The sequence below is a fragment of the Emys orbicularis genome, chromosome 2 (genome assembly GCF_028017835.1).
Source record: "Emys orbicularis isolate rEmyOrb1 chromosome 2, rEmyOrb1.hap1, whole genome shotgun sequence".
Classification (NCBI taxonomy): Eukaryota; Metazoa; Chordata; order Testudines; family Emydidae; genus Emys; species Emys orbicularis.
This window is the reverse complement of record NC_088684.1, coordinates 224,544,985-224,567,406: the sequence shown is the minus strand read 5'-3', so window position 1 is coordinate 224,567,406 and position 22,422 is coordinate 224,544,985. Positions and strand designations below refer to the sequence as shown.

Below are 22,422 nucleotides of genomic sequence, written 5' to 3'. Positions count from 1 at the left end.
AAAGATGAAAATCACGTTATTGATGGGGCAAGTAATCAAAATACAGTCACTGTATCAGCATATGATTTTTCACTGAAGTGACTGCCCAAAACAAATTTTCTCAAATGTGAGCCTCACACCCAGCTGCATGCTGTCAGGAAACAGTAGTGAAATGTAGTATTTGTTATAGGTGAAAAATGCTTTTACGCTTCCACAGAACTATCCCCTCTGTGCTGCCTGCTCACTTACTAGCTACCAGCCCTAACCATCTCCCAGGAAGTGCAGCAATCTAGGAAAGGTGGTAGGGACCAGCGTGATAGTGGAAGAACACTTCAGAATGTATTGGGTACTAATTGAAAGTGTATTGTTCTGTGGTGATCTGTTCATTTGAAAAATCACAACTGTGAATTTGCCTTTGCTTCTTTACGTGTCCTACCACTCCCAGTTAGGCCCTCTTCCTACTAGATCTGCTGACTCCTACAGAGCTGATTGTGTACAGATGGTAGCACAGTCCCGTTCGCTATCAAGTCTCCCTCTGGTCCCTGCAGTTCCACTCAGTTCTGTTACTTCTCTGGTGCACACACAGAGGGGACAGGCTCAGGAAAGTTTTTGTCTCCTTATTCATAAAATTTTTGAGACTTTACTTGGAATTGGAGCAGTTATATAGAACAGATCCAAAAGAATCATTAAAATGTGTATAAGCCCAAACACAAAGTTGGTGTGCTGTTACTGATAGGACCAAGGACTATATGTTAGGAGCCAGAGTTACAAGGAAACAGCACTGTACATTTAGGCTGATAGTGGGTACTAAAGGTTTATTGTGTATCTATCAGGATAATGTGCATGACTTACACAAACCTTGGGAACAGAAGACTTGTGATCATTTTGGCTAAATGGGAATTCATGGGAGAAGTTTGCCAGAAAATTGCCAACTTTTTAAACATTTAGCAGAGTGAAAACTGGGCATTTTCATTTTGTCTCCATGCACTTGGTAATAATGAATTTTGGCAATAATAGCACAAATCTTAACTTTATGTAATAAATGTTTTGGGGTATGTGTACTGTGGCCTCATGAGTTTGCTATGTCACAAAAGATGTCATTCTTTTTCCCTCCTCCCACAGATCCTTAGAATTTGCACAAGATACACACCAGAGCAAGACACTATGACATTTTCAGATGGCCTTACCCTAAACCGAACTCAGATGCACAATGCTGGATTTGGTCCGCTAACTGACCTTGTGTTCACATTTGCCAACCAACTCCTGCCTTTGGAAATGGATGACACAGAAACAGGCCTACTTAGTGCCATCTGCTTAATTTGTGGAGGTATTGTACAGCGTGAACTTGGATACTTTAAAACCAAATCCATTAGGATCTTTCCTTTCTTAATAATTTAAATTGCTAAAATATATAATAATTATATATGTAAATAGATATTTAGATAAATATAATATATATTTATTTTATATATCTATGTAATATATTAATTTCTATATGCAAGTTACATTCAGGGCTTTTCACTTGGCCAAACTTTGTAGTCCTTATACAAGTAAAATTGCCTTTGAAATCAGTCAGCTAGATCACTGGGAGTTTTGCCTGAGAGAGGTCTGCAGGATTTATCCCACTGTGTTTTGTTTTTTTTTATTGTAAACTATGTATGGTATTATGTGCACACAAAATAAGCTAAACATTTCTTTTGTACAAGAGGGATTATTAATTTTTTTATCCAACTGCTGTCTGTAAATATGTGTATACATACACGTGTGTATATACACATATGCACACAAACATATAGACAGAGAGATCCTGGGCTCAATCCTCCTTTACAAAATTGTAATTATGAACAACATTTTACACAAACAAGTACACTAGTGGTGCTGACTTGATTTCTTGGTTTTGACTATGACATATGTAAACAGACACTCTCAAGTTAAAATCTAGTCAATTTCAAAAAGTAGTTTCAACTGCACCTGAGTGTCTCTGCCAAATTTTACTACTCTTTTTAAATAATGCTTTTCTTTCACCTTTTACTGTGCAAAACTCTGACACAAGCAGGAGAAATTGACTTAAATTCAAAGTATACACTTAAGTGCTGTAAAATGCACATAGCAAAGTTTTTTTCTCTAATTTCTTTCAGCTATAATACTCTTAGGTGTTACCCACAGCAATAGCTAGCAAAAAATTTTGAGATGAAGTGTGATTGTTAAACTAGTGGTGTATCTTTAATATAACTTGAGCTTAACTTTTATTTAAATATTTTTCTAAGCATAACCCATCAGAATAACTGGTTTTCTTAATGTGAGACATCATCATTAGTGTGAGTGGCAAATCAGAATCCTTAATATTTGGAGTCAGGTTTCAGAGTGGTAGCCATGTTAGTCTGTATCAGCAAAAAGAAGGAGGAGTACTTGTGGCACCTTAGAGACTAACAACTTTGGAGTGACATTTGTTGTAGTTCAGGCTAGTGCTGCCATCTGCTGATATGCAAAGGTAATTGACTTGCTCTTGGATCTCGTGATCAAATAACCAAATGTGGCCTTTTAACTTAGTTGAGTCACATTAAGTCTCATTATAAAAATAAACACATACAAAATTAATTTTGAAATGTTACATTTAGCATCATGCTCATCCCCTGTGGAGGGAGAGACAGGAAGCAGGGTAGTAAGGGTTTTGCGTTGCTCATATTGTAATCCCTCCAAATAACTGAGGAACAGCATGGGTAAGATATGAGGAGACTCGCAGCTTGTTCTCTTCAGGCAGAAGGATGATGACTGAAAGAAGAGACACAGAGGGGTGAGCGTGAAAGAGGAATGAACTAAAAATAGGGAGATCTACAGAGTTTGTCAAGACCATGGAGGAACCTCTTGTTATTTGAAGGTTGTGAAAAATGTTAGATTTATACCAATGGCAGAATTTTTATTCTCTCCAGACCGCCAGGACCTTGAAGAACCAGCAAAAGTGGATAAGCTACAGGAGCCATTGCTGGAAGCACTGAAAATTTATATCAGAAAAAGACGACCCAACAAGCCTCACATGTTTCCAAAGATCTTAATGAAAATCACAGATCTTCGCAGTATCAGTGCAAAAGGTATGGTGTGCCCTGGCATCATCGCCATCACAGTGTCAGGAGACAGCTGGCATGTAGAATTGGATTTACGCATTTAAAAAAAAACAATTCCCCCCTCCCCTTTTATTTTCCTTTGTTGGGAAATCTTTGTTTAATTCTTTTTATCTATGTTTGTACAGCAACCCCCTGTAGATATGCACCGTGCTTTAATATTACGATGCAATTTATACTGAAAATGAGATTTTGGGTAAAGATGGGTTAGGAATGAAATTATGCATCACCAGGAACTGTCTACCAGTTATTTTAACATCAGAATCAACCTCTGAACTGTTAATTCAGTTGTTAATCTTCTTTTGTATGTAACTTGTGGTTGATATGTGCTGTTCAACCATCTAACTGCTGCATCGAGGGTGACCAGGTGTTGCAGTCCATCCTCCAGTCTTCTAATTGTGCACTCTCTCCACCACGTTTGACCACCTGTATTGCTGCCCTGTAGTCGAACTCTGAAGATTGGGCTAAGCCAAATTTCTGCATTGTGGTGACTACTCTGTGACGCTCTAGTCCAGGCTCTGTCTCCAAGGTTGCAAACAGGTGGATGTAAGTTAGAGCTTCTGAAATTCATCAGCATGTCTTGTCCAGAGTTGCTGCCACACTGTGAGGATGTAGCTGTTGACCCGGATATGCCACTGTTCATCTGAAATTGGCACTAGGCCGGCAGCACTGGACATGAGTGTATGAACAGCTGTTGAAAAAGGATGTCACAAAGTCAGTCGTCGCAAGTCAGCAGGTGTAGGTTTTTCTTCTGGAGGTAGGCAGATCTTCTTATAAAAAGTGTGCAATGCTTATTTATGCCTATTAGGACCATTGTCAGCCTTGTGTACAGCAGGTTGTTTTCATCCGGCATCGCTCTCGATGCAGTTTTAATGGTAAAATTACATCTCATCGAAGTTTTGAGGGATCTCTATAAGCCAACACACACACACAAATTAAATGTTAATGTATGGCTAAGGCACTAATGGTACAGATAGCAAGATCAAGTAATTCGCCTAACACCTATCAAAGATGCCTTCAAGAATGCAAGGAAGTTGGCGCCGTTCTGGTGGATCTGTCAGCTGGCATATGTGTCAATGGGGACTGACTGCCAAGTTGTTGCAGGCTATTTTCCATTAGCCATGGTGCAGCTTATCATGGAAATGATAACAAATTGGAGGTTCATCTTTCAAGCTGGAGACAAAGCTAGCCAGCTTAGGCGTCTCTGTAATAGACTCCCACAAGGATTCATTCGAGCTCCTCTCCTTTTCAACATATACACTTATGACCGACCAACAACCAAGGCTGATAAGTATGTATATGTGGATGACATCTGTCTCACTGATGTGGGAAATGATCTACATGATATCGAAGGGTCACTCAGCCAGGACACGAATGCTCTGGCCATTTACCTTCATCAGTGGAGACTTACATTAGGTGAGTCTAAGACGGTGACCACAATCTTCCATCTGAACAATCGACAAGCCAATCAGTCCCTTATAGTCTGTGTTGAGGATTGTCTGCTCCTTTTCCATCCGGCTGTCACTTATTTAGGAGTCAAACTGGACCGCAATCTAATGTACTGGTCCCATCTACAATGCTTAAAGAAAAAGATCACCTCCAGCACTTGCTCCAGAAGCTAGCAGGAACCACCTGGGTAGCAGAGACAAATGTTTTATGAACCTCACTCCTGGTGCTGGTATTTGCTCCAATGGAATATTGTGCAGCAGTTTTGGGGCAGAAGTTCAGAGCTGAACACAGTCACCTTTGTTTCTAGTTGGATGCAGCCTAATTGAATTAGTACATCACAAGTTGCTTTCAAATAGAAAATCTGTTTTTCAGACAGCACCAAAAATCTAACAGATGCAAAACTCCCCTAAGCACAGGTCTGATGGACCAGATTCCTGGATCCAAACACTCCTGAACTTTAGAAACTTAGCCCATCTAATTCAAACTACTCTGTTTTTCACATATCTGAACTTCTTATTGACAGTGTCTGAGAAACCTTACATTTTAGTGGGTCTGCCAGACAGAATAAGTACATCTCATGGACACACAATAAATTCTCTATTTACTGGATCTATATGTAGTACACAAGTAAGGGCTGGCTCCTATGCCGTTTGGTGCACCTCGGCTCCAAGAGGGAATGATCTCTAGCAGCTAGCTCTGATAAGGAGTATGAACAACCTCCAGCATGTCTCCCCAACACTACTCTTCCTACACACCCTGAGCCACCCTGCACTGAGATAGCTCTAGTCCTGAGCACAGAGACTGCACTGCTTTGGCATCCACTCTGCCACCTCTGTTAAGTATGTGATTGCATCCAATGTCAGGCTTTGATTCTGGGGACCTGATACTCATCTCATCATCTTTACATATGTGTAACTGGATTGGCTTCAGTGGAGTTACACCTGACTTACACCAGTGTGAGAGCAGAGGCAGGCCATAAATCTCCAGTTGAACAATTAGTGCACTGACCCATTGCATTACCTGTCCCCCATTTTTAATAGTCAGTATTCTACTTTCTTGAAAGTTTCCAGCCTCTCCTCTCCTGCAGATATCAAAAACAATGCTAGGTTTCCTTCAGCTGCTAGATTTGTCACGAGATTTCTATATGTAAACCAATGGAATCTGTTACACTGATTATTTTTTAAAAAACTGACTGCATTTGTATTTGACAGCATGCCTCAAAACTTTTCCCAGTCGGATCCCAGAAAAGAAGTCAGCATCTTAGTATAGTTGCTTCAATTAAAATCTAAGTTGTCATAGCTTTAAGACCACATGGATCTAGGTTAAGAAGTTAGAATTCAATTTATATGGTGTAGTTAGATTTATACGCTGAAGTGAGAAGTTAGCCTTATGGCTTGATGTAAATTAAAAGATCATTCTAGAGGGAAGTTCCAGAACTGGAGTAGAAAGCAAAAGATCTACATATCATACATAGTTTAATAAAGCTCATAATTTGTTCATGAGGGTGAAGTTCAGAAAGTTAATTGTCTCTCCATCCGGCTAAATTTACAAAGTCAACTTGTAGCAATATAAGGCTATAAAAATGTTTAGGAAAGGTCACCCAGTCTACTATATGTGCTTCAGGGAAATTTTGTCTTATTCCACTTTGCTGGTTTTTTACCATAGCTCTTCTTATCTGTGCAAATTGCATCTAGGCACCTATATCCAAAATTCAGATTTTCAAAACACCTGCTCGGCTCCCCCCTAAGCCTGTAGGTGCCTCACTTTCCACTAGTAAAGTCCCCTTAGGGCCTAAATTTCTGCCACTAGGCATGCACACAGCTGCCTCAGTCCTAATATGACTGAGCAGCTTGCTGGTTAAGCCCCAGTAGGGTTCACAAAGTAGGTATTCCTCCCATCTTGCCCGCTGGCCCAGTCTGGGAGGCATACTCCGAGGCTAATTTGGTACATGTCTGTTGGACTGAGTCCTACATAAAATATCCACCAACATTTATCTCAGTGATTAGAGCGATAACAGTATTCAAATTCCCAGTCTGCCTGTTCCTGTGTAGCAGGAACTTGGGTCTCCCATGACCCAGGCGTGTCCTAATCTCTCTCTCTGTGGCCCAGTGAACATTTAATTATTTACACAAAAGTGGAACGTCTTCAACAGGAGACACAGAGAGATCCAGCTCAGCCAGTGCTGCCTGCTCAGTTTTTTAAAAAAGGACTGACCTGACTTAGGCACCTAACTCCAGGGAAGGGTTCTCAGCCGTGACTCCTGAGTGGTCCACAGGGAGGCACCTCCCTCTCAAGTTAGATGCCCCTTTGAGGGGCAGGTCTTAGGGCATCCCCCCCTCCGCTTTTTCCTATGAGTTAGCTCAGGGGTAGGCAACCTATGGCACGGGTGCCGAAGACGGCACGTGAGCTGATTTTCAGTGGCACTCATACTGCCCAGGTCCTGGACACCGGTCTGGGGGGCTCTGCATTTTAATTTAATTTTAAATGAAGCTTCTTAAACATTTTAAAACCCTTATTTACTTTACATACAACAATAGTTTAGTTATATAAAGACTTATAGAAAGAGACCTTCTAAAAACGTTAAAATGTATTACTGGCACGCGAAACCTTAAATTAGAGTGAATAAATGAAGACTAAGCACACCACTTCTGAAAGGTTGCCGACCCGAGTTAGCTTATGCAGCTCCCTGCTCAGAATGCTGCTGCTGCTTCTTAGCTGAACAGTTGGCCATAGCGATTGATCGCCCTTCGGTCTGTTCCTGTATGACCACAAGGGCTTGAAAGCCCAAGAGACCAACATTGGAACAGACTTGATGAACCCATGTAATAGCGGGTCTACCTCCATCCCTCAGTTGGTGGAATTTTATCCTGGATGTTACAAGCCATCCGGAGAACAGCGTTTGCAGGTGATAGGTCTGAAAAGTGTAATACACTGTTTGTGGACAATGGCCCCAGTAGTCTGTAGTCCGGAGCGACTGTAAACATCTGCATTACAAATTAAGTCATTCCACTTGATGCCCAATGTACAACGGTGGCATTTTGTGTGGAAAGCTTCCAGCTTTGTCCAGTCTGAGTGGCATAGTGTCCATGTTTCGCAATCATACAACAGTACAGAGAGGATACAGCTCAAATAGATTCTGAACTTGGTTGTCGTGCTGAGATTACGTTGCTTCCATATTCGTTGTAAACAACCCATGGTAGACGCTGCGATGCCAATCCGATGGAGAACCTCCATGTGAGAGTTGGAGTATGCTGGCTTTTATAAGCACCTAACTCTCCGCTTCCATTGTAGAGGGCACCTGGATGCCTAACTTGGGGATGTGAATTTGACTTGATGGCAAGACTCCTAAAAGTTAGGTGCTGCAATGCTCAGCCTAAGTTCCCCTTATGAATTCCACCCTCTGTATATACCTATGAGCAACAGAAATGTATTACTATGGTAATTGAAAAGGGAAGGGATTTTCAAAGGAGCCAAATTCCCTTAGGTGCCTACAAAATCTCCACCATGCTAGCTATTTAAACCCAGTGTACTGTTATCAAAGTTGCTTGAATTCAGGGTAGTTCTAAGATTTATTTGGGGGTTATACAAGCAGTGAGGGAAATTAAATCCATTATTCTTATAAGCTGCAGGCATGGAGAACTTTCCACATAGGAAATGTCATACTGGATAAAACAGAGGCCTCTTTAGTTAATTGTCTTTTATCTGATAGTGGCCAATACCAGATACTTTAGAGGAAGGTATAAAGAAATCTTAGTATATAATTATGGAACAACCTATACAACAGAAGGCAAATTTCTTCCTATCCCATTAGTAATTGCTGGCTCATGCTCTGAAGCATAGAGGGTTTATAAGCCCTTTTTTATTGTAATGCTTTCTGTAGTGCCATTTCTACATAAAAATACAATTAGTTCAGCGGAAACTGGTGCTATTACCTATGAAGTTTCCAAGTACTTTAAACTACATTCTCAGGGTACTTTATTGCTTAGTAGAGTACAATCCTTTTGTTAGGAGGGATATGATGACATGTTATAATATGCCATGAAATAGAAACTATTTTGACTTCAGGTTGGAAAGAAGTCAGTGTTTAACCTGTGTTTTTCATATTTACAGTTTCTAGCACTGCATTTTGTAGTCTCTCATACTTATATTTAAAATGTCAAAAAGCCTGTGTCTGTTTATCATCCTGTTGCAGAGGTTGCTGTAGTGTTGAAGGGATTAAAAACAAAACCTTAGAGTGATGTTTTCTTATTTATTTTTGTAATCAGCTATAGAACATCCCTAGGAACAGACTAGTGGAAATACCTGAAGTGAGAGTGTGTGTGTGTAAAGCAACTCCAGCAAAAATATCAGAGTGCACTCTACGGCTAAACAAATAAGATTTTCTGAAATTTCAAAATTAGGAGCCTTATTCTGATCTCATATTGTTGTAAATCAGAAGTAAATGGCATAATCACAAAGGAACAGAGCTGAATCAGGCCCTGTGCATTAAGGCAAATTTTGCCCTAACATAATATTTTACATCCTTTGCTGCTGCAATACATGCAGTGGAGCTAAACTGATTATAGATCAGGACACATTTCTAGTCCTTTCATTAAATTTGGTATTTTGTAAAGTTTTACCAATTTGGATGATTCTGAAGAGACGTTGAAAATGGTTTTCTTTCACTAAAATAAAAGTGTTACTGGTCAGTCCCTTTACCCATACTGTAGCTTGTATTTGCTGGTATCTTTTATTTTGAAACTTCACAAAATGTTCAAAAGGAATTGATCTAAGATTGCTTTTTAGTGACAAATAATTTTGACTGTTTTTAGTATAGTTAAGTACTGCTTTTTTTGCACTACTACAATTTATGAAATATTTTGCTTATAAAACCTTGTGCAACTCTGAAGGACATAAACAAACCACTGACCCCAAAATCTTGTAAGCAAAATATTTAATAAATTAATTCCAGGCAAGGAGTTTAAAATATCAAAGAGAAAAAAATCAAAATGAAAGGTTTCACTGTATCCCATCTCAATGGGAATACTTTGTCTTGAACTGGGATTTCTAAAAGTAACAATATTAATATGAACAGCCACACTTCTGTTAACCAAAAGGGTTTTTCTGTTTTTAAAGGTGCAGAACGTGTCATTACATTGAAAATGGAAATCCCTGGATCAATGCCACCTCTTATTCAGGAAATGTTGGAGAACTCTGAGGGACATGAACCACTGACACCAAGCTCCAGTGGAAATACAGCAGAGCACAGTCCTAGCATCTCACCCAGCTCAGTGGATAATAGCAGTGTCAGTCAATCTCCACTTTTGCAATAAGACATTTTACAGCTACTTTAGACATTCCTAATACCTTATGTACAGGGATGAAAAAAGCAAGAAAAACATTTTTACTGCTGCTTAGTTTCTGGACTTAATATATATATATATATATATATTATATTAAAACTCAAAAAGGACCAAGACGTTTTCATATGTATCAGTATATTACTCCTTGCTGTTTAAATTCTTAAAACTAGAAAATGTTTGAAACTCTAAATCAGCCATTTCAATCAGCAACAAGAAACTAGTTAAGCTTCTATTTTCTCTTCTGAACAACCAAGACTGCATGGTGACAAGACCAATCTCAAACTTTAAATTCTGGTTACATTTCTGACAACTTTGTACATACAAATGTATGGCTCTACTTTCTATACTGGATGTTTGGCGCTTTCCTTTTTTGTCTTGCATATCTAAAAGGATCAGGACATCAAGTTTATAAAAAATGGACTACTTGTACATGTCCAGATAAGAACATTTAAAAAGACATTCTGATTTAGTTAGTATGAAAATGTGTCATTGCTCTTTTTGATGCCCTCAGTTTGCATCTCTTATTCCATCTCCTTCCCCATAAAAGTATTCAAAAAATCTGCACTAGCAGAAGGGACTTCTGTATCAGTGTAACTACCAGCTCAGTTATTCAGATGTCATTTGTTCTACTGTTAATGTCACTTTAAATTTTAAAAAGTGGTTTATTACTTGGCTGATGACATATCTACACATTTTAAAAAAACCTACGTTTTTTTCAGTGATAGCCTCCAAGGCAGAAACACTTTTCAGTGTTACCATGTTTTTGTTTACTTGTTCACAAGCCATTAGGGAAACTTCATGGGATAACCAACAGGCTTATTCACTACTCTTGAACTGGTGAGTCTAGTTTATTTCCTTAAGAAACTGGGGCCAGGAGTTGGGCTTTCCCAACACACCTGATGCCAGCGGGCTACCACTAGGACTTCCAAAATATATGGGGGAGAGAATCTGGCTTCTTGACCTTGTTAAATCACCATGAATCAGAGTGAAAACAGTGGTAGAATGGTTAACTGATTAAAAAAGTGTCAGTTTCTTAGGTTTCATTTAAAGCACTAGTGGATTTTTTTTTTATATATATATATATTCTAGCAAGTCTGTGATGTACTTTCACTGGCTCTGTTTGTACATTGAGATTGTTTAACAATGCTTTCTATGTTCATATACTGTTTACCTTTTTCCATGGAGTCTCCTGGCAAAGAATAAAATATATTTATTTTAAAACTGTGTAGAAGCAGTACCTGTAGTCCAAATCTTCACACAAGACTGACAGTTTTCCATTTTTAATGTTTAAACTTCATTTCAAAAAGCAGGTCTGCAGTTTGCAACCATGACAATTAAAATGTGTGCTTTAGCACAGCTGCCTAAAACATTTCTACGAGCCAGTCAGACAACTACATGACATTTCAATGAGTAAAAAAGATCATAAAACTGTAGGTGTAAGAACAAAATGTTAAAATGCCTACACACAATAAAAACCATCAATTACATCATCACATAAAATAAGTCAAATGTACAAAAGTCTGCGACAGAAGGGACAAAAGGACAACACAAGATATTTGTTTGAAAATGTTTGTGTGCTCTTTGGGCACTTAATTAAACATAGTAAAATCATCATCTTCATCAGACTCTGCAAAATATTTCACTTCTTTTCTAGCCCGTCCCATCCGTGGCTTAGATGCTGGTTCAGAAGCAAAGTCTGACTGAAAGATGTCTACATCAGAATCCTGGTCAAAGGAGGCTTTCTTGGATTTCTTAAAAAGAAAAAGAAAAAACCCATGATGCCAAAAAAATACAGAATTCTGGCATTCACATTGGAAACAAACATTTCTATAACATCTAGATTCTAGATCCATCTAAAATCCCAGTTCAGAATAATGGTCAGATTTAGACATTTTAAAATAGTGTAAAAATGCTTCATGTGATACAGAAAAAATAGCCAGATATCAAGAAGCCAAACCTTGTCCTTTTCATGCAACAATAGACTCTGAACTGACCTTGCTTGGGGCTGACTTGGGTGTTTTCTTCCCAGGGTTGTATTCACCTTCATTTTCAGAACCAGATGCTTTCCTTTTCTTGGACCCTCTACCCTTTCCTGGTTGAGAAAAAATAAAGTAATTTTACTGATATTAAAAAAGTGACATTTCTTGGTGTTCTGAATGTTAGCAGATCTATTTTTAAAACAGTTTAATTTCATCCAAAGGCTAAAACACTCTACAGTTTCACTTCTACCTATGAAAAATGTAAGTAAAAAGCTACCATTCTGCCACTCCAATGTGTCTCACTTTCTGTTTCATACCTTTAGTTCTGCTTCTTTGAAACTATCATCTTGTCATAGGAATCTCACTCTTGCATTTCATGCACTCAGTTCAAGACAGGGCAGTGCTCTACTAGATCTACAGCTGTTGGATCTCTGAGACGGTGGTAGTTAAATGAGATCTCCACTCTCCTTCCAGGCTATCCATGACCAACTGTCATTAGCTATTTAGAGGAATTAGTCTGATGTCTCATCACTGAGGCATTCTTTCCATTTAGTCTCTGTGGCTATTCTGTTCGGTCTTCTGTGTTGTATCTACTTAGATCCACTCCCTCACAGTTGAGATCTCCTACTATAAAATTCTACTGTGGCCATAGTGTGAGGGATGAAAGCTGGTTTCCCACTGAACTGATTCAAAGGGCCAAAACCTCCTACACTAGAAGAGCTTTGCTCTGTCTTTTACTGGGAACATGAGACCCAACAGTGAAAATGGTATCTGAAGAATAAAGGTTCCTATAAGAAACATTAGTAATAATGAAGAAATAGAGATTTTGTGCCATTAAATGAATTTCCATAAAGTACAGTTCACTTAGCACCGTTTTACAACATTGTCTATTGTGGGAGGTACCAAGTCAATGTGTAATGTTGTACCAATGAGAAACATCTCATGGCTGACTAGTGCATATTAGGAAATGAACACAGTTTTCATGACACTCAGAACAGTGCTGTTTTTTCATTCACAAAACTCAATTTGACCCTGTGTTATACAGAAAAGCTGAGAAAGTCAGACAATTCACTTAATACAACATGCTTGGAAGTATGAGCTTTAGTGGTGATAGGGTAACATTAGTAAGATGTAATGTAGTAAAATTCTACAGATATGTATCTATAGTAATATAATATACTAATCCTAACAATGCAGTGCACCAAAATCCTTACCTTTGGGTGGTGCAGTCTTCTTTGGAATGCCAAATTCTGAATCTGAATCAGAGTTTATAATTTCCATCTTCTTCCGCTTGGGAGATCTTTTAGGTTTAGGGGGTATGTCTGAAGCTGGTTTTGCTGTTCACAAAATCAGAGATACTAAAGTTGCTGAATTCACATATTAGGTTAATAAATCTTATAGTTAAGAAGATACTAGGCACTCTGATTATAGTATAATTATCATGTAGCACAGGGGTAATCATTTTTTTTGGTCGAGGTCCAGATTTCAGGGTCAAGGTATTGTCAAGGTCCAGACTCCAGAGAAAATAATACAAAAACAATACTGATAAGTAAATAAAAAGATGTCATAGTCCGTTCAAAAGCATCTGGCAGTCCGGATTTGGCCCATGGTCTGCCTATTGACTACCTCTGATGTAGCAAATGAGTAGGTGAGAAGAATTTTCTGTACTTGGGAAAATTATGCCCCTTATACTCAGGCTGAAGCTTTCTCTCTGTTGCATTAGCTGGAGGTCAATTTTTTGTCCTTTATGGAATTAGCTGCATCAATGTTGCTGAAATGTTTTAGTTAAGACACTTGTGTTTTGTGCGGAAATAACTCAAACACAGCTTTGTTTTAAAGTCTAAAAATGGGTATTTGTTTTTAAAGACAATGCATCACTTCAGTTCTGAAAAAAGTTAAAATTGTCTGCATCCACGTATAGAGACTTCAAGTGTGCATATTTCTTTTTCACATTTATGGCAGCTGAGAATGTTAACCTCAAAATGGAAGAATGTTCTATTAGAGCAAACATTTTTCTTTCAATGTTCAGTTTTACTGTTTTAGACTTACATAATAAATTAATAATAGTTTTTATATTTCACAAAGCCCACCTGTTTGTGGAGCATGTCCCAAAAAATGACATTCACTGCCCTGAAAAGTTTATAGCTGCTATCAGACATGCCAAGGACTTGAGGGGAAGGATGGGATAACAGCAGTAAGATATAATGTAGTAATTTAGTGAGGGCTAGTGAACAACATAGCAGAGAACATTTTTCTGTTTGAAGGAGGATATGAAAAAGGAGGGTTAGCAGGAAAGAAAGCCTACGAGACTACTGGGGGTGAAACAGGGGAGGCAGGGTACAGAGGCTGGTGTCATGAAGGAGTAGATGAGCTGGGTGCAGGAGAAAGGAAGGGAAACAACATGAGAGACAAGGGCAGAAAGGTATGGAGGGGCAGAGTTGTGCACTGACTTAAAGGTAAGGACCAACTAGTTTGAACATCATGTGAAGGAGAACCTTCTTTTTCACCATTTTAAGTTAATGTGAGTGGTAAGTGTGACGCTGTGCAGTCTATATGGTTTTATAAAAATATGTTAAGAATATAATGTAACTGGGATATGCTTCATGCAAAAGGTCTCTTGTAAGGTATCATTACAAAGCTTATAATCTACTGAGTGTGATCATTCTATTTGTATAAATGTACCGCTCTTGTATCTAAAACTAGAAATATAAAGTATAACTCTGAGGGCCTATTGTAATTATGCAAAGTGTGGGCCATTAATGGTGGTTTGGAATCTTGATGACTCCCATTAACAAGGACCACTGTCTGCAGATGGCCGTGTTTTACCTGTGAGTCTTCCTGTATATGTGTGTGCTGGCAAGTGGGTAATGAAGTCTCGCAGCGACATGTGATCATGTCACCGGAACTGGAATCCATCTTTAACATGGTGCTTTTCCAGTGAGGGGGGGTGGAAACCCAGAGGGACAAAGGGTTCCCGCCTTATGCAAAAGATATATAAAGGGGTGGAACAGAACAAAGGAGGAGAGAGGAGCCATCATGAAGAATCCCCTAGCTATCACCTGAGCTGGAACAAGAGCTGTACCAGGGGAAAGAATTGTGCCCAGGCCTGGAAGGTGTCCAGTCTGAGAAAAAGCTTACTGAAGCATCTCTGAGGGTGAGATTATCTGTATTCAGTTTGATTAGACATAGATTTGCGCATTTTATTTTATTTTGCTTGGTGACTTACTTTGTTCTGTCTGTTACTACTTGGAACCACTTAAATCCTACTTTCTGTATTTAATAAAATCACTTTTTATTTATTAACTCAGAGTATGTATTAATACCTGGGAGAGCAAACAACTGTGCATCTCTCTCTCTCAGTGTTATAGAGGGCGAACAATTTATGAGTTTACCCTGCATAAGCTTTATACAGGGTAAAAAGGATTTATTTGGGTTTAGATCCCATTGGGAGTTGGGCATCTGAGCGCTAAAGACAAGCACACTGCTGTGAGCTGTTTTCAGGTAAACCTGCAGCTTTGGGGCAAGTAATTCAGACCCTGGGTCTTTGTTGGAGCAGATGGGAGTGTGTGGCTCAGCAAGACAGGGTGCTGGAGTCTTGAGCTGGCAGGGAAAATAGGAGCAGAGGTAGTCTTGGCACATCAGTTGGCAGCTCCCAGGCAGGTTTCTGTGATCCAACCCGTCACAGTAAGAAAAACAAATATCTCATCGTTCACTAAGGCCAAGAGCTAGCAAAACACTTAAGTATGCATTTATAATTGCTTTGTTAGAGTGGGGCCTAAGTCTCTTACCCTTAAAAGACAGACCCTCTCTCACTGTGCTAGGAGGCCACAGGCCAATACCCCACGAGATGGAATGCATAAGGAAGGAATTTGCCCAGGAGAAGAAATTGCCCGTGGAGACACAGCTCAAAATGAAAATGGGAAGCAGCGACACAAGCACCACTATCAGAGGGTTGCCCAGAAAGATCAGTAGCCTTCAGAACCATGACTAATAGAGCTGAACCTCCTAATGAGTCTTGGCGCTGGCTAACAGCTCTAAAAAAAATCCAAATGTCACTGTAGAACCAGATCCAGCTGATCAACATACACTTATATGGGGACAATTCACCCATTCTAATTCTCTCTGCAGCACATGCAAAGGCCTTGCAAGAGAGACCAATTCTGTAATCCCCACTGAAACAAATGGGGGACCCCCAAAGCTTCAAGGAGGGCCTCTTATCCTCAGGATTTCTAGTATCCAAGAAAGACAACTATGCTAAGTGACATTGACCTTAATCTCCAATTCCCTACCAGATTCAGAGAATCCTGATGATTCCTCCTCGGTGCTCATGTTATCTTTTATTTCTCTTAAGAAACAGCCATAAGAGATCCAAGAAGTGCTCTGAGCCTTTAGATTGGAGAAGACTTCAAAGCACTGAGGGGGGAGGGATAGCTCAGTGGTTTGAGCATTGGCCTGCTAAACCCAGGGTTGTGAGTTCAATCCTTGAGGGGGCCACTTAGGGATCTGGGGCAAAATCAGTACTTGGTCCTGCTAGTGAAGGCAAGGGGCTGGACTCGATGACCCTTCAGGGTCCTTTCCAGTTCTATGAGATAGGTATATCTCCATATAACAGCATGAGCACCTTGGAGTGACTACTTCAGTTTAAAAGTGCCTCCTGGAGCTGTCCGATATGGACCTAGAGTTTCACTCAGGTCATGGAGCCTCTAATGGCAAAAAAAAAAAGTTCATAAACACCAATCTAAATTTTAACACTAATCCCAGACCTGGAAAGAATTAGGATATGTGATCACAGTGGCCAGTGAAGAGAGAGACTAAGATAATTAAGGAGCTGGAAGGGGTTTGTACCCTTTGTTCCACACCACTGGGTCCCAAGGAAAGGAACTCCTACTATGGGGATCTGCAGAAGTAATGTTATGTAGGAGAACTAAGCTTTCAGTAAATAGGTTGGTTTACTACAAATACAGCTATTTACCTTTTTTAGCAGCTACTGTTTTACTTTGAGTTTTTTCTGTTTGTTTCAGGGTAAAAGAAGATGAGAAAACAGGAGCAGAATCCTCTTCTTCACTGTCTAATTTTGTTGCATCTAAAAGAAAAAAAAAAGTTCAGGACATGATGTAAGCCTATACATTGACTGCATGATTTAATTCTACTAGATATAAAATGTATTTGATTCCAGTTAAAATTAAGGCTATTAAGAAAGTACATCTGACATTCTAGAGAGCCTATAAGGACGCTGCAACTTCTTATCTGTGATAATCCAACAACTACAAAACTTTTGGCATATGCTTTGTTTTTCTAGCATTATTCTGCACAGATTTACAGGGATTTTTCTGATTTGACCAAATCTGACCAAACAACCTACAAAGTCTGAGTGTGTGTGTGTCTATAGTGTTAACTGAGTAAACATACCATCATCTGTCTTCTGAGAATAAGATGGAAATGAGAACAGGTTTCCAAAATCTTGATTCTTCTTGTCGTGAGATGTTTTTCTACTTTAAAAAAAAAATGAAAAAAGAAAGTGTATATGCATTGTGCTATATACATTGTACTGTATAGGCACTGTACTATACACTTCAGAGATTAAACTAGTATTGTAAAATATATAGCACTTTTGCTACCTCTTTGCAAAAATTTACCACTATATAACTACTCAGCCAAATTTTTTGATCATTTGACATTATTGGAGAATTTCAGTTTCGCTATTTTTGTCAACCTATTTTGTATACTAAAACTGAGGGCATGGTGAGAAGCAGAGAAACTTAGCAATGCCATTTGGCAAGCAGCACCTTCAACACTATAGTACTACTTGGGCCAAACTATGCTTGCTTCCACATTGGTGGATTGGAAAGGTGAGAATATGCTGAGAATCCCTTCCCTGCACTACAATCCACCTGTATAGGAGGCACTCATAAGGAGGTTGCAGATGCAGTTTAGGACATATGGGTGAGGATAAGGTTATGCTAGTTCTAGGTTCCAAAGCTGGCATGTCTGTATGAGGCTATCCCTCCCCAGTCTCCAAACTCTGGGAAGTAGGGGGTCAGGAAGTATTCCTAGAAAACATTATGCTTCATTGACACACTTAAGTGAGATGCACCTCCACCCCTCCCCAGCAGGTATAATTTAGCCTTTAATACGATCACTGTGTGTATGCATATTATTAATATGTTAATCCATTGCCCAATTGTCCCCAATATGATCTCCATGTTTCTGATTCGAGATGGGCCAAAATCACTGGCTCTAAAGAGTTATCTTAAATTAAAAAATAATATTAAAGAAACTATTTGGTTATCGTACTTACTCTGGAGAAGGTTTTGATTTGACTGGAGAGAAGTCGTATTCATCTTTATCTAAACTGTCTGATGGAACAAACTCATCCTCTCGGTCATTTATGACCGGAGATGCTTTTACTTTCAGTTCATCTAAATCATTATTATTGTTGGCATCATCGTCATCAGCATCATCTTCCTCTTCTGAGAAATCAAAAGTATACTTGGGTCTTTCAGCTAAGAAAAATGGAAAGCATTTCAATGTAGTTATTTATATTATGGTAGCATATAGAATCATAGAAGATTAGGGTTGAAAGAGACCTCAGGAGGTCATCTAGTCCAATCTCCTGCTCAAAGCAGGACCAACCCCAACTAAATCATCCCAGCCAGGGCTTTGTCAAGCTGGGCCTTAAAAACCTCTAAGGATGGAGATTCCACCACCTCCTTAGGTAACCCATTCCACTACTTCACCACCCTCCTAGTGAAATAATTTTTCCTAATATCCAACCTAGACCACCCCCATTGCAACTTGACACCATTGCTTCTTGTTCTGTCATCTACCACCACTGAGAACAGCCTAGCTCCATCCTCTTTGGAACCCCCCTTCAAGTAGTTGAAGGCTGCTATCAAATCCCCCCTCACTCTTCTCTTCTGCAGACTAAATAAGTCCAGTTCCCTCAGTCTCTCCTCGTAAGTCATGTGCCCCAGCCCCCTAATCATTTTCGTTGCTCTCCTCTGGACTCTCTCCAATTTGTCCACCTCCTTTCTGTGTGTGGGGGGGGGAGGGGGAGGGGGGGAACTGGATGCAGTACTCCAGATCTGGCCTCACCAGTGTCAAATAGAGGAGAATAATCATTTCCCTTGACCTGCTGGCAATGCTCCTACTATTGCAGCCTAATATGCCGTTAGCCTTCTTGGCAACGAGGGCACACTGTTGACTCCTATCCAGCTTCTCATCCACTGTAATCCTCAGGTCCCTTTCTGCAGAATTTTGTATTTTGTTATATCTTTGCTTGCTAGATTGAAGAGCCTTCTGTCAGTGTCCCAATGTGCTAGTCACTTCACAAACAAATAATAAAATAATGGTGTATGCAATCTATGTTTATGACAAGATGCAACAAGTAGAAAAAACAAACAAATGGTGATTTGGGGGTTGAAAGGACAAGGTAATAAAATTAACAATTTTTGCATAAAAAGCAGAAATCACAGCTTGCCAATGCCTAGCCATTGTCAGATGGTAGTGTTCTGTAGACACTAATCAATGCCATCTACATTCATCTCTTAAGGAAGGATGTGAAATCTACCTCTTAAGAGGGAACATAAATAACTGAACCCATCTCCATTCTTTATTATTATAAAGCTTGAGCAAACTGTTCCTAAATCCCTAAATTTAAGAACAATTTTCAGGATACATTTCTCTGATGCTGTCTACCTCAGACTGTAGTATGTTTATATATCAGGAGCTAAATATTTTAGAACAGATTGTGGTTTTTCTTTTGGTACTTTTATAGTACTCTGCTGCTATTACCTAGTTAAAATATATATAATGTAACTGGTTTGTAATAGCTGAATCTTGTTTCCATTTACCTGTTTCATGAGGGTTTTTTTGTTTGGTTGTTTTTTTTGCTGTTAATTAGGAAGCATGGAGTTCTAGCAGCTGCCAGTCCACACTGCAAAACCGACTATTGTAAACAATTAATTCCAAGAAACATTCATCTCTTAAGGAAGGATGTGAAACCTACCTCTTATGAGGGAACATAAATAACTGAATGTATCTCCTTTAATATAAAGCTTAGTGTTTTAAGCAGAATTTTAGCAGTATTTTAGAGCAGAATTTACAACACAAGCTATATGCAGGTTCTCAAATCCCCTATTCAAAGTAAGAAAAGATCAGGATTAAAGATATTCTGAGAGGCATATTTAAGACTTAAGTTTGCATATTCTGTTCATACAGTAGTTCATGTACAGTCATTCTATAATACACAGTGCTTCTTTTACAAAAAAAGTGAGTACCTGCAGCTCTTCTAAGCAAAGAGTCCCTTGGAATAATCACAGGTTCATTTTCTTCTAAATCACTTTCAGACTTGGATTCATCATCTGACCAAGGGTTTCGTTTCTTCACTTTTTTTGCAGTGGATTTTGTGGAAGATGGTGTTCTTCTCACCCTGGTACCTACAATAAAAAGAAATACTTAGAACGGGGTGGGGAGGTGTTATGGGGCCGGGGGGAAGGGGCAGATTTATGGTGTCTTTTCTTATTCTTTATAATGCCTAAAATTGGCTTCCTACATTTTTGTAAAAGCATTTCTGAAAGGAATATCAAGTTCTCATTTCCCTTTCCTTCCTGAAGCATATTTACCCATCTTTGAAGGTCTGGGTGATACAACTTCACAGAAGATTGAAGCCCCTTCTCTTACACACACGCCTCTCCCTCTTTGTCTTTTACTTTCTCATTTTGCATTCTCTTTTTTGTCTGTTTATTTAGTTTTTTACAATCTATTTTTATTTTCTCTTTTTTGCTTTCCTCACCTATTTCTTGTATCACTAGAAGGTTACATGCTGCTCAGGACACAGACGTCCGTTGGTTATTCTCTGGTACCAGGACACAAATTCTGGCAACTGAGTTATATGTCCTGAGAACAGACATGCATAGCCTGGTCACTGAGCTGCTTCATGACCCTGTAGCTCTGTATGCGTGAGCTACAGCCAGTGGTACTGGGGACCCCTTCAAGAATACGACAGATATCCAGAAAGCTGCCTTTTACTACTCACAGCAACACATTTGTTCTTGAGAGTCAAGGGGCTTGTCTAGACTCTGGAAACCCACAGCTGTTTTAAGTGCAGCCTTGCCTCCCTGCTCTTCACCTCTACCTCTGCAGTAATCTGGCAACCCCGAAGATTGTTAGAAAGAAGTTCCTTTTTTATAATTAAATAAACATATTTTTCTATTCTATTTATACTCCCAAAACTTAAGCATTCTGGCACAATTTTTTAAAAATCATCTTTGGAAAGAGATAAAACCTGGAAAAACTCAACTCAATAGTGTATTTTTAGTAAATTACTAGTTACTAAAACCAGGGGGCTAGAATGGATATGATTATGCAACTAACTACAGCATTTACTACCTCGCCTGCTGTCATTGCTACTGTGCTACTAAACTATGGTATAGCTTTTCTAAAGCACTTGGACATAACCTTAGCATGAGAAGGATTATATAAAGCTACATGGTGGTAATTATTATGGAATGTTTCTCCTGTGGCAATGCTTTTAAAAATGCATATGGTCCCTTCTCGTACACCAATATAAAATAAAACAAAAACGGTATGTTTAAGATTCCTACAGCCTCTAACAAACTAAAGGTACAAAAAAAGTTGATAATATAATGAACATAAGCATAGTATGTAGCTTTGGCCAGCTGTGTATCTTAATCTTATATAATATGTAATGAGTATAATTACCAGTGTGCAAGTAACTTACCAGGCTCCTTTTTCTCCCTCTTGGGTTTAGGAGTTTTAGACACTGAGACAGATGTATTCAGTGAGTCCTCTCCACCACCCTCTGCTGGGGTTCCACCAAATTCCTCATCAAATTCCATTTTTATTGCTAGAGAATCAAGGTCACCCTAAAAATTAAAAAGGTGGTGATGAATCTGAAGTCAAAAGAAATAGCAATACTGTGTGCTTCAGGACCAAACTGTAATATATTTATTAGTCTTTGCCAAAGAATAAACAGGCCAATACTGAGACTTGTTGGTGAAAAAAATAGCAGTAAGCAATTACAATAAGCTTACCTATACAAAGCAACCAGACATTTAGTGCTGTCCTTTTTGTAGACTGTGGGCAATATAAAGCCAAAGTGTCTTTATAGTGCCACTGGTCTAGTGGCTTGGATTCTTCCTGTGCTAACTGGTAACGTAAAAAGCAGTAGCACTTCCTACAGAACTAGCATGAAAATGATAAATTAAATATTTTGACTTGCCTTCTTCTTCTTTAGCAATTTCTTACTAGCATCAGCTTTCATGGCAGATGTAACCTGTGGAACTATTCTTCTACCAAATGGGGATGGCATGGTCTCTTCTAACTGAAGTTTCTTCATCTTGGGTTTACCAACTTTACCCTTTATTGGTTTGCCAACCATGCCAGCCAAAATATCTTCTCTTTCTTGAGCTTCTACTTTCTAATGAGCAACAAGGGGAAAGAGAGATATAAGTAACTTGTTAAACACAATTCATAGACTATAAGGACAGCAGGAACCATTGGGACCACCTAGTTTAGATGTTCTCAACGGAC

The 22,422-nt window shown here is 39.1% G+C and overlaps 2 protein-coding genes across 4 annotated transcripts in view; one reads left to right on the top strand and one right to left on the bottom strand.

Moving 5' to 3' along the window:
- RARB (retinoic acid receptor beta) overlaps positions 1 to 9,859 on the top strand; it is a 287,775-nt gene extending 277,916 nt beyond the window's left edge. For 2 of the 3 annotated variants that reach the window (XM_065397920.1, XM_065397921.1), the window contains exons 6-8: positions 1,102 to 1,306; positions 2,910 to 3,068; positions 9,663 to 9,859. In XM_065397920.1, coding sequence (XP_065253992.1) covers positions 1,102 to 1,306; positions 2,910 to 3,068; positions 9,663 to 9,859 — 561 coding nt within the window. The remainder of the gene's footprint in view (positions 1 to 1,101; positions 1,307 to 2,909; positions 3,069 to 9,662) is intronic. The other variant, XM_065397922.1, reaches the window with a different exon arrangement.
- A 1,324-nt stretch (positions 9,860 to 11,183) lies between these two features.
- Positions 11,184 to 22,422, bottom strand: part of TOP2B (DNA topoisomerase II beta) — a 131,639-nt gene continuing 120,400 nt past the window's right edge. The window contains exons 28-36 of the mRNA XM_065399709.1: positions 22,112 to 22,309; positions 21,611 to 21,755; positions 20,148 to 20,306; positions 18,167 to 18,371; positions 17,278 to 17,357; positions 16,841 to 16,951; positions 13,083 to 13,205; positions 11,884 to 11,981; positions 11,184 to 11,640 (exon numbers count right to left, since the gene is read on the bottom strand). Of these exons, the coding sequence (XP_065255781.1) occupies positions 11,479 to 11,640; positions 11,884 to 11,981; positions 13,083 to 13,205; positions 16,841 to 16,951; positions 17,278 to 17,357; positions 18,167 to 18,371; positions 20,148 to 20,306; positions 21,611 to 21,755; positions 22,112 to 22,309 (1,281 nt within the window). The 3' untranslated portion in view covers positions 11,184 to 11,478. The remainder of the gene's footprint in view (positions 11,641 to 11,883; positions 11,982 to 13,082; positions 13,206 to 16,840; positions 16,952 to 17,277; positions 17,358 to 18,166; positions 18,372 to 20,147; positions 20,307 to 21,610; positions 21,756 to 22,111; positions 22,310 to 22,422) is intronic.